This window comes from Hylaeus volcanicus, chromosome 3 (assembly GCF_026283585.1).
Source record: "Hylaeus volcanicus isolate JK05 chromosome 3, UHH_iyHylVolc1.0_haploid, whole genome shotgun sequence".
Classification (NCBI taxonomy): Eukaryota; Metazoa; Arthropoda; class Insecta; order Hymenoptera; family Colletidae; genus Hylaeus; species Hylaeus volcanicus.
The window spans coordinates 25,751,263-25,770,996 of record NC_071978.1 but is presented as its reverse complement, the minus strand read 5'-3'; the positions used below and the strand labels follow the sequence as shown (position 1 = coordinate 25,770,996).

Sequence of the window (19,734 nt, the reverse complement as noted above, 5' to 3'; positions counted from 1 at the left end):
ATCGATTTTAATCTCATTACGGTTGGTATAGTTGGGCAACGATAGACATTCGCTGAAAAACAAAGTAATTGTCCGTCGTACACAATCCTTCGAGTATAGATTCTCCACGAAACGTATCGAGATACATGGATGGCCGGAAGGGCGGAACGAGTCAACGTTATCCTCTTGTTTCGGACTCGAGTTACGATAGGAAGATCTTCGACTCGTGGAATTTACGCGAAGTGGTACGCCGTCGCATTCTTTCGATTCTCGTTGTTTACGAGATATTTTGTTGCGCTCGAGGGGAACGGTTGGGGAAAGCACGAATTTCGCAAGCTGGAACTGGGTTAAGTTCAGTTGCGCGTAGAGTTTAGTGCGGCCGAAAGAGAAACACTGACTAAACGTTAAATCGGCTGATCTCAACTTGTGAACTATTCTTGATAGTTGGACTGGGAGCATTGTTAGCCTAACGTCGAAATGTACCTTTCCGCGTGCCATAACAGTATAACTATGTATATTATGGATTCTCTCGAACGACCAGCGGATTGTAACGACCACGGATCACTCCTGATGTACACGTAGCTCGGGGATTCCTCTGTGTGGGAAATAGTTGAAGGAAGGTGTTTCGAAACAATAAACTTTCTGCTCCATTTGCACTGAAAATGATCGACTGATTAAAACTCTATTATTCCATCTCTGCCAGCTGGGTTCGTTATCTGTATAATTGTTACCAAAGTTCTCCCGGTGAAATAAACGAGCAACTAAACTTCGTTCAGTTTCCACTCATAAAAAAATCGAAACTATAGAAAATTAATTTCTATTTTTAGTATCCTTTTTCCTATTTCCATGTTTTAATTTTTATCTGACTATCTATATATATATGTTAATTTCTCATTCCGAGCAAATTGATTTCCACCGTCGAGTTTTTCCCGTTTCTCATTATACAATTCGTAAGGCAATTATATAATGAGTGCGACAATTGCGTTCGCCTATTTCTTTAAGGTATTACTTCTTCACTTTTAAATTTCATTAAAATATTTTCCCTTTAAATCGCAGCTGAGCTTCTAAAATTGCAGTTAAATATAGCCATCCTTTGGCTTTCTTTCCTGTGTCAATCGACTACATTAAATAATCTACATTTTCTTTTTCGTCTCTTGTTTCCATTTTCTCTTCAATTCCCAACACGCAAACAATTTTTCGAAGCCACAGCTACGAACTAAAATAAAGACTGCGGAAGATTGAAAAAGTTATTGCCAAACCAAACAGAGGGAAGGGAAATTGCCGCAACCGAGTCATACATTTTATTAATTATGTACCAGAAGCCGGCAACCCAAGAATTTTATTGATACGAAATATACGAATTTGCTGCGGGGAAAACGATTTTAAATGCGAATGATATAATCAAACGGGAGTAAACTCGCTCGGAAATAAGTTCATTTGCGTGGCGCCTGAAACTCGCAGTTCCGCAATGCGATGAGTCTCGCGGTCCTATTCCGTGGCTGTTGATCTTCTTAGGAGCGCTAATCTACCGGTATATATTAATTCGCGTAATTTCCCGTAGCTTAACGGTAGCTGGAGTAGAAAACCTCGTCGTTGCATCGGTGGAGTCTCGAGAATCAACCGTAGAAAAAAGTTCGAATTACTCAAACTTTAATTTTAATTTGTTTAACATTTCAACTTCTGTCGTCGAGTCGCTCGTTCGATATCGAGATTAAAATCGAATTAATTTCTAGCTTAACAACAATTTTATCTTTAAGAATTTGAAGTAAAAAAGAATAAGAGATTAATTAGAACACAACTTATTTGCAAGTTCGTCATCTTTTATTGATTTATGCTAAATGAACATTTATCGCGTGAATGCAATACAATGGATAATCTTGCAACGCAATCCAACGGTAACAAATTATCTTGGAAACCTTAGAATGCAGAGATACGTACGTAGAACAGAAAGCAGAGGATTCTCGTTACTTTACACCCTCTTGCTCGAGTTACGCTAAGAAAACATACAATTTACGAGAATCTCCCGAACTTGAGTGTTTTCATTCCCTGTTAATTGATTTCCCTTACAATCCTGTCGACATACCTAATCCTTTTCTCACTTACGCGCTGGTTTACATACTTTGTGTTTGGATATCTAAATTTTTATTCTTCAATGAATGTAACTAAATCCAAAAAGTATATGTGATCGTGAATATTAGTAACTACTAATGTATAATTTAACTGCAATCAATAGACTGTATACATTTTAAATGATTACAGATATAATTTTTTCAATAAGTCTTGCCGTCAACTATCGATTACGCTTCTCGCACGTTGTTTGTTATCAGCATTCGTATCACAACATTCAACATCACTCAAGGTTTTGTTTCTACAAGGATATTCGATGCGTTGGTCCCGAATGATATTTGATGGTGGAAGCTTGCTAATGATTTATATATGTATTTCTATCCGGAGGAGAATTTACCGAACGAATAATTAGGAAGACTATTTTATCATCAAAATTAGTATGAAACCAGACATCGAACGAGCGATTGAATGATGTATGCGGTGGTATAGCTAAACGTGTTATTAATGTATTTATCACTGTGAAACTAATAAAGCGTAATGCATTTTCTAGACGTGACCAAACATGAATAATTTGAATTTAATTCGAAGGTAATAATGAATGGTTATTGCTTTCCACATTATTTAACGATCCTCAATACCTAAATAATCATTGTCACGTAGAAACTAATTATTCATATTTTAATCAACTTGGTGGGGTTTATTCGGTTAATTAATAATCAATTTTCTCGTGACGCACAAAACGCAATTGACATTTAAGATGTCGGTTTGAATATTTTGGGGGGTTATTTATAAATACCTTAGAAAGTTATATACATAGTTTAATTTAACATTACATTAACTTGAGAAACATGGTTCTGAACAGAACACGTTTAAAATTCTAAGTAGATGTAACAGAATATCATAATTGCTTTAATTATCTTTCTTTTCTTCAAAATTATTATAACTATAGCCGAATGCTTTCATTTCTGAATGCAATAATGACCTCTTTCGTCGTGTCGAATAATCGTCGCTCCAACCATTAGATCCATTTTACTCGTCTCTTGTTAGATCAGCAAAATTTTCAATTGCGGCTCGATTTTCGCTCCCATTACTGTCGAGATTTCTGGAATCGCATTAAACCCTTCGTTAAACGTTCGTTATTCTGCGCGTGTGCATCGAGACATCGTTACACTACAACCTCGGATTCCTATGCGCCTGCCCTTCTCGTACATATTACTTGCAAATGCTGATTTATTAAAGACAATTTATTTTTCTGCTTATACAGAAAGGAAGCTTGCTAAGAAAATGTTAATTCCTCGAAAGTGTAGTGTACCTCAAAAATGGCTTCTCAAAAGTATAGTCGCATCGCGTCGACGGTTCATTTTCGCGACGATTCGTGTGTTGGAGGCAATTCAGTGTTCGTAGCGTTTCCTTGGGGGGGTGGAAGAGGGGTGATGATGCGCTTTCAGTGGCCAGGCATCGGCCACATTCCCCGTTCAATCTTTCGAAGCGATTCGCTGGCAACGAATGGACGCTAATAGTCGATAAGGTTTGGTAAATTCACGGGAATCGGAATCGATCGGATGCCACTCACGGGGATGCCTGGTCGCACCAAAAATCCTCAGATCGCGGTCGTTTGCAACGCTCTCATCCTCTATATACCGAATACTTCGAATAGAATTCCGGAACATTCTTGACGTCCGTGACGTAGCTATCGAATTAACGGTGTGTACAAACCCCCGTTGAAACGACGGGGTTTCTCCTATCCGTTCGTCGTAGTTGTCGGTTTCTCTGCAGCAGTTCGCTCCTACATACCTGCGGTAGTGTCAGTTTTGCAGCTTTCTTCGGGGAACTATTCCGAACTCGCCGATTGTGAACGACTCCCGTCGATTACATCCACTGCGCGCGGCCGTCGTCGTCGTCGTCGTCGTCGTCGGCGGCGGCGGCGTCGCGCTGCTTTCTTTGCTGGCGAATTCCGTCCGTAAACGCGGAATCTCCGCGCACAATGAGCGACGACTTCGGTAAACGGGGATTTGTGATTCAACGGCAGCGCCTTGGCAAACGCGTGGATGGCGGAGCCGATGCCCAAGCAACATCACTGATACGTGCTGTTATTGTTATACCGTATGGGCTGTATAGCGATGTCTAGACGCCGTAACGCGGTAGTGGATGACGATATTTCAATATACGGTGTAATAATAAGTGACGGATTGGGATTGGTCGGTGTGGCCGCAGACTACTTGAATTATGCAAAGCGTGAATGGGAATTGAGGGTAATACGGGCGTTGGGTTTATTATACGAGGTAGAACAGCGTACGAGGAGTGCTTTTGTTTGTGAGTTATGGAAGATTAGCGGGATCTGTGATGTTAGTTTTTTGTATGTAACGTTTATTATTCGGCCTAGTTAGGAGCACATGGCCTAGTGATGATATTGAGAAAGATAGAGACTTCTGATCGTAAATATTTTATTTAAACGATGAATAGTTAAATTTAGGTCTAAAACCTCCCAATTGAATTTAACAAACCTACCACTTTTACTAATTATGAATAGTCTAGAGTAGTAGTCTGTAGTATAGTTTCTAGAAATTATATCAAACGAAAAAAAAGAATAAAAATCAGCATAACTGCGTACGAACTTTCGTATTATCCTGTCCATAATATGTGGGAGCCATTTCTGAGACGCGCGTAAAAACGATAATATAACCTCGCATAAAGATAAGTCCTATTCGACCTTATTTCCAAGTTACTTGTATCTCAATAATTCTCGTTTTAAACTTCCCAGTGTTTTCACACAACTACGCTCGCTATCAACGCTTTATACCTTATGTTTAGGGTTCCGAATCGCCCTACTTTCGCATGCTTCTGTTCCACGTGCTACCATCGCACTCGAACGCCCTACTTTGGCCTCCGATAGAAGCAATCGGAATAAACGTAAACCTACCAACTAGAACGTGGCTGTTATGTAAAAATCGCCGAACTTTCGTGCATTTCAAGCCCGTCCTTCTTAAGAAAGAATGATATCACATAAGGGAGATGTTGACACAAGGGATGCCACGTGTGCTTTCTTAAGAGTTACTTTGGGAGATGGGTTACAGAGAAAGTTTCGCAAACAACGTTGCCAGCTACTTTAACTACTTTAACGCCTAGCAGAAATGCCAGGTCACAGTTGGAGTAACTTTTGCTTCTTATTAGACTCGCGCCTAAAGGGTCTTCTTGTTTGTTCGCGACTAAAAAGGAGACATCATCGATCGGACGGCCTCTGGCCGCGTTTAAAGTTTAAATAAATGTTCCCTCGTCTCAACTATTGATATTCAATCTTTGTTCGCTACAGATGTTCCGTGAAGTTTGATCAACTTTCGTTCCCTGTTCTTAATTTGAAACAATAAATAAGCGCGGGCCGAAAACAAAGTTTACCGTAGCTGTCATCCGTGCGTCTTTTTTCTTCCTTTTATTTTTCCATGGAAATTTGACTGGGTGGGCTGACACGGTTCTTCGCAGAAATTGGACCCTCGAAACGGAGACCAGACTAGTAAGAAAGGACGATATCGTCGCGAGGATAGCATGTAATAAGAATAATTGTCGGGGATGTTTTATGCATCGCGGTGATTTCGTGTTCAGCTGTTCAAAGTAGTCGCGTTTCGACAAACTTTCTTGTAGCGGGAATCTTAAATTTTTAACGGAGCAATTCCTCCTTCCAGTTCCCACTCTTTCAGAGAAGTTTGCAAAGATCGCGATCAAATTTGGTTTTACGCGCACGCAGCAGTGAAATCGTGTTCTTCCGGATTTGGACTTTCCAGGCAAGCCAATGTCTTTAATAGCAAATAAATGTATTTGCCCTGGTTTCGTGGTACCTTAAACAATGAACGGTTCGTTTATTCTTGAAACGTCTACTTCGTTGGCATCTTCTACGAAATGATTGTCTGTCGCGGAAAATAAATAACAACAGTGTTGCGCCCCAGCAGGTCCACGCACCGTGTTAATTGAAAACACAATGTTACGCGTATTTCAAATTTATTTAAAATACATATGCACGTTTAAATATTGTAATTGGAATTTGCGTCGATAGGAATAAGCGTAATATTGGACATTCCCAATACCGACAATTTACGATGGAAAATGTTACCAATCGAAGCCTTTATTGCGCATACCACGAGAAATATGTTTGATGTCCCCGTTTGATTGACAGATTTCTCATTAACTGAAATGGAGAATTAACGGCGGACTAATTAAATGTACAATTTCAGAGAAACGACCTATAGCGGATGGATTATTTATACACACATCGAACACCTGAATATTTTCGTCACTTATGTGTAAATAAAATCCTCCAACCTTTAAATAATTTCCCCAAGAAAACATATGGTTTACAATATCGACGTAAACTTAACAAATTTGTTCTGTTAATGAATAGTACCTCAGTCGCGAATAAAATTGTTGATTATCGTTGAGCAAAACAGAATAGTTTCTTAAGATGAGAATCATCCCAAACGCTATCAAAATTAAACAATTCTTCCGGTATGGCTCTGTTTTCAACACCAGAACCGCAATTCCTAACATAAAATGCTCCACTCTCCATTACTCCCTGAATCGTGATTAATAAACAAAAGCCTCGAATCGCGCAATATTTCCCGACACACCCTAACGTTCCCCGAACCGCCTCTAGCGTTCGATTCCGCGTAGCCCCACTTCACCCGGCCCCATCGCCTCGAGATCCCTCCCAACGAGATCAATCTAACGAGCACCCGTGGTTTTGTTGCAGATGAATCATCGCGACTCATCGGCGCAGAACTCGGCAGCCGATTCGCCGGCAGCTTCGACACGGGTAAGTTTCTATTCCCATCGGCGCGTTGCGCGTACACACTCGACTCGACTATTTAAGTACACGGCAACGGAGGAAAGTTTCGGTGCGCGTATCGGGGCGACGCAGAAGGATACGTGCAAACGACAACGAGGGGTCGAGTTGGTTGACCCCGCGTCTAGCGACCCTATCGCGGGCTCGTGTGTCGGATATCTTGAAAATCGCGTGGGTCAGGGCGTGGTGGCGGGGCTGGTCCGCAATCAGACCGACCCGGGTGACCGCCACGAGGAAAACGTCCCTCCTGGTCGCCCGAATGCATCCAACGTCCCAGACTTTCCCTCCGTCTACTTTCCCCCGTCACGTACCGGCTCTCAGCCGTTCTGATTAGCGGCAAATAATGCCCCGTAACAATAGCCGCTGCTCGATACAGCTTGTTCGTCTCACTTATGCCAGGCGTTTCGTGTTAATAACACAGACTCGCGAAGGTACGTGTACTTAGCACACGCGCGACCGTGTACGTGCGCCACGGTTTATCGCGTATGTCCTCACATGGTTGATATACGACATCGTGTGCGTGCTCCTCCGTGCGCATGCATCTCTATGATCTATGCGCCATTACTTGGCCGCGTACGCGTGTACGATCGCGCTGTAAGGTGGTGGTGAATCCCCGTGGCAGCGCGCACATAGGTCGTGCCCGCGTGAATTAGTGACTGCGTACACGCGATATCCGCGCGTCATTTCGTGGATATGTCCGATGGAAGCGCTTGGTACGCGCGCTGTGTGCTTTCGCACGTGCCTACCTAGGTATGCGCGTCATACGGGCCAACGAGACTTTGAACTGATGCCTAGAATAAATCTTTTATTTTTGGTGATGGAGATAACAGATTAACTAGGTTAAATCTCTGCGGGGGGTGTTGGAATTCTGAAAGTTCTGAATGCTTCAAAACTCAAAGCTCACCAAATCAAAACTATCCAATTTTCGAAACATTCAACTTATGGTCAACCTCCAGCCCCAAGCAGACATCCTCTCTCCCTCCAGTATAAAACTCCACCGGCAACACTCGTTAAAAGTCCCCCAGCATCTCCCACGTCTGACTTTTATCGAGGAGTTCTTAAACTCCTGTGGTCTCACCCTGTACATGTAACTGGGCACACGCGCGAGTTTAGGATAAGCGTGACCCAGGCGAATATACGAGCGTCGATGTTACAAGACACGACGCGAAGGGACGAGCGTGTTTACCGGCGTTGACTCGACCCGCACAAACGTCGACGCTGTTCGACGTGTGCGTGATTGCGTGCACGCGTGCACAAGACCCTTTGTACTCGGGATTCGACGGGGCTGCCTTTGCACTAGCGGAGGAGACACGAGCCAATCAATCCCCATCTGCTTTCGGTTTCGCCCTCCCCTACGTGCGCGCTACCCTCGCGCTCTACGTCTCCGGAATTTCGATGATCTTCGCCTGGGAAACAGATTTATCTCGCCTGCTTTCCTTTCTCTTCGCCAACGGTAGCTTTCGAGTCCCTTCATCGATTCCGTGGGGTTGCCTCCGCACTCTAGCATCGCGAACCCCTATGTGTTTCTATCTCGGCCGTGTTTCGCGTGCGGGTAATTTTATTCCGCTTGCAACGGATGCCTAGCAGTGGCTCTTCGTCCCGCTCGTTTCCCTGATACCCTGCCACGCTCGATTATCGCCCGATTGGCTATTGCAGCGCACCCCTGTTCCTCGCTGAAATTAGGATTCGTTTCTTGGGGATTTTGAGCTTTATATTTCGCAGCTGTGGTATCTGATTATTATTCGAAATGGGTGTTATTTATCGATAATTATGCAGATGTAGAAGTTCGACAGAGTGATTTGTAGGATCGTAGGAAATGTATAAGATTCTTTTGCTCGATAGTTACCTTCTCCTTTCGACACACTGTCCTCGCTCTATCTTAATTTGTCCCCATCTTCAATTTCACTGTCGTTAAATTTGAGTTGAACGCTGTCCCTTGTCGAGGGAGGCACCCAAGGTAAAAAAAAAAGAATCGACTTTATGGTAAGTGCGCCTTTTTTCAAGGCTTAATAAATGGTCTCGCAGTTATAAGATATCGACATCGAGCCCGAGAGGATAGTTAGAAGCACCCTTAGCTGTCATTCTTCCTCGGTTCCCTTTTTAATCCAGTCAGTCGCCTTGTTTCGAGAGCCCTTATCGCGCTTGATCCGTCGTTTGTCATCTTGTCAACGGCCAATAGCTCGTGAAAGCCTAGCCTGGTTTTGGCTGCGTTCCGAAGAACTTAAATAGCTTTTTTTGCTACATGGCTGTATTATCGTCCGTATCTTGGCGAGGATTTCGTGCTCAAAGGAGGACGTCGTTAATCTCACCGAGACCAGATTGGGGTTACCGCCGGGGTGAAGGTTAAAGTCGAACTTTCGAATCGGTAGTGAAACACGCCGTTAACGGAAAATCGCCTAATTTTCACGGGATAACGGCGGTCTGGACCTTTCCCTTATCTTATCTCCTCTTCGACGGGCTGCGACTGAATGGTGTACGGTCCCCGGTTAGACCCTTCCTTGAGTTGTATTAACGGTGAGATATAGCTCCAGGGGAAAACATCCTCAGCATCGATGGAAACTGGAGCTAAACGGGAGTTTTAAATAATTGACCACAGTATCCAATGTATATAAATAATTTACCCCCTTTTCATTACATAAAGTTATTTGGATACATTGGTTTGACAATCCTAGGAAAAGAATAACCCTATTCATTAGACCTTGAACCTAGAAGCTTATAGCCTCAAGGTCTCGAAACTCTTCAACGCCACGCTAAACTTACTCTAACTGAATCGCGCGAGGGAGGGCTGGTTCGATGACCGTGCCTACCGGATGCGTAGCGCCAGGAGAAGGATAACCCTTGCCCTTGGTCCATGGCTTTAAGGTCTGCGAACCCTCGTACGACACGCGCGTAACTTGCACTAACTGAGTTGTGCACCGTCGAAAATTGACCGCCTCCTGTCGTCCCTGCGGAGACCTCTCTCACATAATGACTCAAATTACAAGCAATGTCTGCTCGTGACCTCGCAGGTGTCTAATTGCGTGCGGTTGCGGCCAACTCGCAGGTTGGCGTGCGGCGGTTTTGCGAAACCCGTCACCTGCAGCCTCGGCTGCGAACGGTCGTGCAGGTACACAGGAAACGAGAAACAACGAAGCGAACGACCTCGTAAAATTCCGGCGATTTATGTCGCGTTTCCTTGTCCGGAACTTTTGCCATCACGGTAGGTGCCCTTTTTGCGGCTTTCGGGATACGATTTCTCTTTATTTGATTTAACGTCGCGCCCGTAGGAACGCCTTGCGTTGCTGGCCGTCGATCGTGTTTTAAACTGTTGTCGAATTACACTGGGTTGTGCCAATGGCGTGGACAAGTTCTTTAGGGTCTTTGGCAACGAACGTAATTGCTGTAACGTTACCATAACAGTGAATTTTTGTATTACAAATTAAACCTGCCTAACGCGAAAACTTCAACAGTAACGAACAAACATCTCGAGTTCTCTCGTTCGCTAAATACTCTTTACAGTCATCGTTAATAACCATAAAAAAAAAAGAAAACGTTGCGTTACTTCTCTTTAGTAACAAATATTTGTCATTAGTTTTTAGATGTGGGATCTACCTCGAGTTTAGTGGCAATTTAAGACAAATCGGTTCCTATTTGCGCCTGTCCTATTTCGCTAAGGCCCCCAGTTCGCTAAAGATCCTAATTTTCTTAGGGATTTGTTGTACGTCAGCTACATACATTCATGGTTTGTAGACAATCTTAGCGGACAGCGTTGTCGCTATTGTCCTGTCGTCGGGCGCGTGGACGTCTCATTCTTTATCAAAGTAATCTATCTTGGATGGAATGCTTTCGCGTTTCCACTCGAGCGTCCGCGGGGATAAATTTTTCGAAATGTCCGCCACCCATGGCGTATTCGTTCCGCGCGACACGAATTTATTAATAATGAACGCGTAATTGATTCCGTTGTCCGATCTGAGTAGCGAGAAACCGAGTAATATAACAAACGTAAATATGTACACCGTGAACAAACATTGATTATTAATAAACGCTCTAACAAATATTTTGATCCTGTTTGGTATAATCGGTTATATAAATATCGCATTACGGACGTACGTGGAAACATAATTTATAGTTCACGTTGGCAGCGAGACCTCGTGGTAAAGTTGAAAAAAGAAGTTGAAAATTATTTACGCTGGCGCGATCCTTAAGGAAACTATCGACACGCGTCGTTTCGAGCTTCGCGAAACATTGAATAGGAAGCTTAAGTTTCGAAGTTTGATAAGATCAATAGTTTTCGCGCGTGACTGGATGATATTCGATGAGCAGGGGATTTTTATCGCAATTTCCTACGTGGCCCAGATTTCTCTCATCTCTCACTTATCCGCGTTTCGATTATACGCTGACGTCTAGGCGAATATGGCCGTGGACCAAGACGCGACAAGGTGCATGACTTTATTAAACGTACCGGGTATTACGTGTGGATATCACTGGCAGGGGATTTTTTATATTCATTCTACTATCACAATGACGTAAGAGATTTTTTTATTGAAAATAAAAGTTAAAGAGTTAAGGGATTTATAGAATATTTTATATACTCTTAAATCTATTCTTTTTTTATTCGCATATACATAAGACCAGGTGGAGGATATTGTAGAAAACTTTTTAAAATCTCTTCACGTACTTAGAAACGTTTTAGCTCTTCCTGTTGAAGTCCACTTGGGGTTGATAACTTTGTAGACAACGAGGAAGAGATTTTAAAGTTGTCTATCAAAGTCAGGGTACCGAATTCTGAAAATAAAAATATCCACGTGTATCTATTCTAAGATCATTTGTTCGTGAGACATTCAGCTATCGAGTTATTGTCTCTATGTTTAGAGACAATGGACAGTGTCCTATCGCCGATGTAGAAGTATATCTTGCTCCGTTCAGATAAGGACTAGTTCAACGACCTATGCTTCATGTTTATTCATAGTTATTCAAGGTTATTCCAGGTTATACGTGGTTACTCAAGTTCAATCAAGGTTATCCAAGGCGAATCAAGGTCAAATAATAATACTTTAGTAGCTAATCATTAGACAATATCTCCCTTAATTTATCCCATCTTATATAACATTAGATAAAATCCATGCCTTTAACGATACATTTTACGATGTTCACCTAGAATGTATATTGCGAAAAAAATGTTGGACACTTCGTTTCGAGGAATTGTGTATGGTATACAAAATCAAAGTGAATGCAAAGTCAAACTGAATAATCAACCTGAATCACACGAACGATGTAGCGGAAAACTAGACTCGATTCTGACATCGCGAGTTACATTGTAACCTAGATTCCCGTGGTTAATCTTCCATCGTTTTGTTTGCGACCGTCGCGATAAATATTAATACACTCTGCAAACAGGAGATTACACATGAATAAATTACCGAGCCGCCGATAGAGAATCGCGACAAAGAATCGTTTGATGCCGCGATACATGACACGAAGAATACCGCGGACAGTGGATTTCGTATTTACGACACGATTCCCGATCCGAGGAGGAGGTCGCGGTGAACTATCGTTGTCCGAACAGTGGCTGACTTTGGCTTGTCGAAGCCTGGAGGTAGGTAGTTTGAATAGAATTTTGAAGAAAGGTTGAAGAATGTAGACGCTCTAATTTAAACAATCTGAAACGAAATAGTGTAACTTCTGCTAAAACTTCATTATCTTCATGGTAGATCAGTCCAAGGTAGAAAAGGTGCTTTTAGAAATCGCCTTATTATGGAAATATGAGTTGGAATAATCACTGTATTAATTATCATAAATTACAGTGACTTTAAATTCCTCCTTAATAAAAGATCAAATTGTAATTTCGGAGCCTGACAGATTATTTTTCTCGAGAGAGTTTTGGAAAAATTTACGATTCGTCTTTTAGCGAAAATGTTAGCTGGATAATAAGTTCCATCGGTACTCCAAGCACTTCTACTGAAAGGATAATGTGAGCAAACGTGTACCTTTTAAGTAATGAACGGTTACTTAAAGAAGGTGAAAGTCCCGGTATGGACTTTTTTAACCGTGTATTACTTCTATTAATCAATAGCAGGTTCATAAAATTAAATCCAGAATCGTCCATTGGTAATGTTACAAACTAACCAAAATTCGATGCCATTTCCATTCCTGCTTACCGTTATCGGTCTCGATGCTGTAATCTTTCCAAGATTAGATACCATTTTAAGAAGTGGAACTTTTTTACGAGAGAAGTTTTGTTTTTTAAATGGCACTTACAGGATTCTTTATGTCCGTTCTTCGATTCTGCTAGGAATAATAAGTTACCCGTCCCTCGTCGTTAAGAATTCGAAAGGACCGAACGATCCCGACGCACAATGGAAAGCATTTCGTCCCACGCGGAACGACGTCGATCAACCGCCCTTCGAGCTTCGTATTTTTCATGAATACGACCACTCGCATACTCGAAAGCTATTTTTCACGCGAGCACACCGCAGACCATCCGTTATATTTTCGCCCGAAGCTTTCACGGAGTCCCGAGTGAATTTTTCGAAAATCGATCGCTGAGGCGCGAACGATCGAATCGATTGTACGGCGACCCATTGTAATAACCAGACGGAAACAATAACGTCTCTGAATTTACTAACAGCCACGCGCCACGTGTTTTCCTCGATGTCATCCCAGAGGCTCGACTATTGAGACATTTTCTAGCTTGGAACTCTAAAAACGGCGTTTTTCAGTGAATTTTTACTTGATTCGATCTTTTGTAGCGTTCTATCCTGTTTCTTTTTTTATTTTTATTTTTAATTAATTTCTGCCTACATTCTCTACTCGAGAAAGAATAGTCTTGTTCTGATTGCGTTGCAGGACACTTGTAATTTCTTTTTTCTCTATTATTAATATTAGAATCGTATTACAAAAACTCAGTTTATTTTTTAATCGTTTAGGCTTGGGTAGATAAAAATCACAGAATCTTCGTGCAAATATCTTTCAAATAAATCAAAAATATACAGAAAATGTTTACGAAATTTTCCAGCGTTGTACGAAATAGATGTACTCGAGGAATTTGATTACACTTTTCTAGATGAAGTTTCAGCCAGTTTAGAAAAATATCTCGACGATCACTTTTTCAGCATCTCCATCTTTTTCCAAAAGAATTCGCCTTTGAGCTCTCCCACGAACTTTTAGATTATCTCGTTTTGATTGTATGTTCCACGATCTTTATACAAAAGATACCATTTGTGTCCATTGTGCGCGCCAGGTCAGCGGGCTTTTCGTTGGTAGATCGCTGGGAGCGGCGCGATTTTCGTCACGTCTGATCGATTTGCTCGCTCCTGGCCGACTTTTCCTCCTCACGGACCGGAAGGCTGCCGCCAGGACGAAGAAGTGTGAAAGCTGATTCCGCTACCCGCGCCGTAAATCACCACTGGCGGATATATAAAAGCGATTATCGAAACTTCGCTAATGCGATTTTCCTGCCGTCTGCACCGAGGCTCGACGCGCTGTGCATTAGCGAACAGTTGGGTTGATATAATGGATTGATAGCGAAACGCATTGATTACACGGATATTATTATTTACACACGCGCAGAACCGTTACGTCGGACGCGACAGACAACCGTGACGCCGACCGGAATGTAATATCCGCGTTCAAGTTGAAAATCAGTGAAACGCGGATCGCTTATTATCGATTAGAAATAATTGGAATACCCAATGTTCGCTACACGGGGATCTGAATACCAGAGCCGATCAGGGCACAAACGTAACAATTTCAGTCTGTAACTTTGATGAAATTTTTGGAAAATTCACATTCTAAAAATATTGATCATTAAACAGTGTAATTAAATCAGAAAACTCAGTATATGTTCATACGCCTTTCTATGCGGATGAATTATTAAATAGTTTCGTCCCAACACCTGGGGCTGAAAAGATACTTTTTGATGTTATTTTAATTTATTTCATATACCGATATAAGTATTCGTATTAATAAAAATATCCCAAATGGTAAAACAAAAACATGAAGCGATTCATGATGAAGGGTTCGTTTACTCCGCAACATGATAAAGTTTTCTTAATTGAACCGATGAAATGAAAAACGTGGCAGCGATTCCATCGCGTGAACAGATGAAATAGCGGAGCGATGAAATTGACACGAGTTTTATCCAAATTAGAAAACGATCGATTCGACGCCCGATGATTCAGTTTTTTTCGTTTCCAGTGACTTTCATTGACGTGAATCGCCATGGACATCGCAGTACCCTGTACATCACGATCGATGGATATAAAAGCGATTACCGAAACTTTGGTGATACGATTTTTTTTTTTATCGCTTCAATGAACATTTCGTTTCGAACGTCCCGTTGAACTTCTGGGGCACATTTCTGCGTTACAGTATTTCAAGTTTAATTTCGGTCGATTCTTGCTCCTCCCCAGAGTTTTTTTTTAGCAAATCATTGTTAGTTAAGTATCTTTTTTGAGGTTTCGGAGGAGCATATTTTTCGGTCTTCAAAGATATCTACAAATCATTTAGAATTTTGTTGTCGAACTTCAACCAACGAGAACAATTTAAACAGTTTCGGATTCGTCACCTGTCCGAGCAGCAATCACAGTTTGAATTATACAATCAAATCGCGCTGCACGTTGGGCGAACAGCAGCTCATCCGAATAACTGTCCAATCGTCCAATGAATCGTCATACGGAGTTTATATTCTTGTTGTATTGTTGCAATAAAATTCTGTTCATCTCTCGAATCGTAGCCATCGGGACGAGATGTGTGAAACCTCGCGTAGCGGGAAGAGTTAATCGGGATCGTTCGATTGATTCGTTATTTTCACTCTAATTTTTTTTTTTCTGATGGAACCGAAATATCTTCACGGCCCGGGGACAGACGGGTGGAAACCCGATTGCATCGATGCCGTCAATCACCCCGGGTCGAGGAAAAATGCGATTGTTGAAACTTGGCTAAGGTAATTTCGCCGACGCGGATATCTCGCCGCCCGTCATCCGCACTTCAATTACCCGTCAATGAAGGCCTCTCTATAAAGGAGATAACAGCGAACGGTTATCGTGGAAGTATAGCGAGAGCGTCGACAAAGTGCACTGCGATGACCATATAGAGGGAATTTTACCCCAGAGATAGGACAAATTAGGTAGACGCAATTTTTTAATGGCGCATAAATGATAAAATATGTATCATCATTTTATATACATTTCCTTGAAATTTCATTTTGTTTCTCTATAAAATGATACGTCAGTATCGTTATCAATTTGATGCGCGGGATAAAGAGAGAAGGACAATCTATAATTATTTGGAGTGTATTTTTGGAATCGATTTTTGTCTTTAGTTTTCATTTTAATTAATACTCGCATCACGCGGAATTGTTAACTGCGATTCAACTTTGTTTTATGAATAGTTTTAAATGGAAAATTGTAGGGAAATATTATACTAAAGTTAGACCTCGCTATAATAAACTGTACGCAAAAGATGAAAAGATTAGGGACATAGCGTTCGTAAAATATGCACAATATTTTCTTTTCACAATATGCTCTTTTACCAGTCCTGAAGCAATAGAAAGTTCGACACTGAATTAAACATATTGTTTCCATCGCAAAGAACCGCGAATAACCATAGGGAACATTCTCTCGTCGAAATAATTGATTTTGAACCGACCTAATCTTATTATTACTTTACGAGTAGTGTGTTTTTCTGTTGGTTCGAGATTCGAATCGATCCAGGGAAGTAAGATAATAGCGGCACGATGGACTGACGTGGGAATAGCGACAGAATTAATAGAAAGAATAATATGAGTACTAGACTTTGTCAATCACACGCTATCTTGAATAAGTTAAACTCCTGTAACTCCTGCGTTGTTATGCGCAATAACATGAAACTTTAAGATAGTAACACGTCTATCTGCATGGTGCCATTCAAGGACTAAGCCCCTTAAAATTTTAAAGAGAAGAGATCAGTAGACGATGCGTTAACTAAACCACGGATAAAAACATCGTCGAGGGATTCGAAGAATAGAAAATTAAAACCCATCGCCATGAATAACAATGAAATTCAATAACACCGGGTGGAAGAGTAACACGGTTCTAAAACGGATTCTTTCGTTTTCCGAAAAAAAGAAAGATTCGACGAGCTGAGTTATGAGCCAAGGATGAAAGGATTAGAGAAGCTCGTCGCAATAATTCACACAAAAATTCAATATTGCTGTTGATTCCGTGAATAACATGGCTCGCGAGTCTGAAGGGGACTCTTTTCTTTTCGCTTTTTCCAGAGGGGACGTTTATGTTTTTAATCTGACGCGGCGCATATCATACAGAATGTAATGAATTTTTAAAGAGTCTTCTTCGTCAGACGAAGCGCTTTCAGTAATAGGCCAGCAAATAATCTTGCTCGAAATTAGTAGATGGGAGAACGAGCTGATATTTCCATCCTAATCATTCCCGTAAACTTGCGAAGTTAAATACTGCTCTGGAATAAAGTTTCCTCGCAATTTTGTTAAGGGGTCATTATAAGAATGTAATAAAAGGTAGTTATGGTATTAGCATCGGTTGAACTATATTTTTACAAGGTTTCAAACAAAATAGTCGCCATAATACATAACTTTTGGACTTCCTCTTGGTCAATCTTTTTAGAGACGCTCAGGTGGAACGCGTAGAATTAATCTCGACGAGCGTCCAATTCGATAACCAGCCAGTCTGGAGTCGGTCGCGAATCTGTATAATTCGAGGGCTGGTGTATCGTCACGGTGAACGGGCCAGCGAGCACAAAAGTCAAGCGCAGAACCGTTTTCCCTTCCGCAGGCACGGAGTCGCGTTTCCCAGGACGCCGCAACGCGACAGGGAAAACTGATTGTGTCGGAGCTGTCAATCACCAGCGGCGGATATAAAAGCGATTACCGAAACATCACTAATGTGATTTTCCCGGCGAGCAGTTGAGCCTTTATAGCGTGTCAGCGACATCTCTGACTCTTGCTTGCTTTTGCTCCCGGGGTTCGGAGGTGGCCACGTTGAAACTCATCGTTTCGGAACGAAACAAACGAAACGGACGGGGGTTGGGGTAAAAAAAAAAGCGACGGAACCATCGATCGCCTCTCTCTCTTTTCGCTACGTCTCAAAGTAACGCGATTAGCGAATCCCGGTTTCGCTTCGTCGACTCTGTCACAGGTAACGGAGAGGTGCATGACCTGCACGATGATCGGGGTGTTCTCTTGGACTTGTCGCAAGGTTGTTTACCCGAATGAACCGTTCGATAGCGCGCCGCGAACCAGTGGCTGGCTGGGAGCCGCGTAAGACACGGATTAATAATTTCGTAGGCTTTGTGTGCGATTGGAGTATCGTCTTGGTGTGGAGTGCCGCGTGCATTTTTCACGGCGCACATGCTGATGAATACGACACGGCTCCACCGCGGATCGTTACTTGGCTTGGATTGTGCCAGGGGCTCTCAACTGGGGACCGTTTCGGACCCTCGGTGGGGCCATGGTCAATGCTTTGGAGATGACGCGAGGAAATTCAGAAAGGATGAGAGGAATCATGATCGATAATCTTACAAGAACTAAATATGTTAGCTCTATACGTCTAGAAATCGCCACGAAAACTTTACGTCTAAGATGTCGTATTAAAGTTAACATCGCCTTCTCTCTCAACCTAATTATTTATTCATGCGTGCTCGAGCTAAGCCCCATCGCGAGTTTCCGCTAAACGAAAAGTCACATTCCTCGGGTAATTGGCATCGAGTACCGAAAATAATTAACCAACTTCCAAAATTAACGTATCCTAGTCAATTAGGTCAGCGTGTAACGCCTCTTACCAGTTAATTTGGAGTAATGATTAAATTATCTGCGGCCAATTTGAAACACTCTTAACGGTGCGAATTATGCAAGGCGATCCAATAGAAATTGTTACGTAGAATTACTGCTAATTGTTTTCAAACAAACCTGATACAAACGTTTCGTTTCCGCCCTATTACACGACCCAAGTATGTTTGTATACTTGTATGCAAGTATACAGCAGAAAGTACTCCCGAAATAACAATATTTGATTAAATATCATCTCGTTATTATTCCATGATTTTAGATAATCGCTTTCAGCGAGTTATCCCGTATTCCGTGTAATCACACACGTGGCGTTCCAGCTTTGCGCGGCATCAGCCCGGAAAGCCTGGGATTTGAGAAGTAATCACTTAATTATCATTATCACTGTTGTTGTTGCTGCTTGTCAAACTAATAACGATAACACGATGAGCGCGCGGGACGCGAAAATCGTGCCGTGCGGATACCGCTCTTGAGCTTATTACTTTATCGTTGTATTACGTGACGCTTTCATGCTCGTAATTACAATTAACGCCAACGAAAGCAGCGGCGGTCGTCATTTGGAAGAGTGGCCATTATTAAGGGCAGGACGCGCTCAAACCACTGTCACTCTCAGTGCGTGCTCGCCGGTAATTTCGCGGCGTTGATAAGCGGCGCGCCGTGCCATTAGATGATAGATTTTATTGTCCGTCAGGACTCACCCCCGGCTGATAATCATCGCGATACCTTAGCTGCACGCTCTTGGCTGAAATGTGCGCGCACGTGACGGAAATGTACGCCAGCACTCGGCTATACGCACCTGTGCGATATACGGGGTGTTCCATTCGGAATATCCCTCGACCCTTTTCATGGCACGTGTAACGGACCCTATCTCGCGGAATGAAACACCTGAAATTTTAACAAGATTTTAGTTTGAGGAATAATAACGACTCGCGTGCAGTAAGGGACCATTGGTGGGGGCAAACTTGGATGACAACGTAGAATTTTTGTTATTTATATTATTGGAGCTTTTAAATCTTCCTCGACTGGAGTTTCGTTAATAGATTAAGTATACCAAGGTAAGATTGGTTTCCTAATAGAGAGG

The 19,734-nt window shown here is 42.2% G+C and overlaps 1 protein-coding gene across 5 annotated transcripts in view; it reads left to right on the top strand.

Moving 5' to 3' along the window:
- The window catches only part of LOC128873657 (leucine-rich repeat-containing protein 4C-like), a 260,823-nt gene that overhangs the window by 70,264 nt on the left and 170,825 nt on the right, over positions 1 to 19,734 (top strand). For all 5 annotated transcript variants that reach the window (XM_054117364.1, XM_054117363.1, XM_054117362.1 and 2 more), the window contains one exon: positions 6,785 to 6,847. In XM_054117364.1, the coding sequence (XP_053973339.1) occupies positions 6,785 to 6,847 (63 nt within the window). The remainder of the gene's footprint in view (positions 1 to 6,784; positions 6,848 to 19,734) is intronic.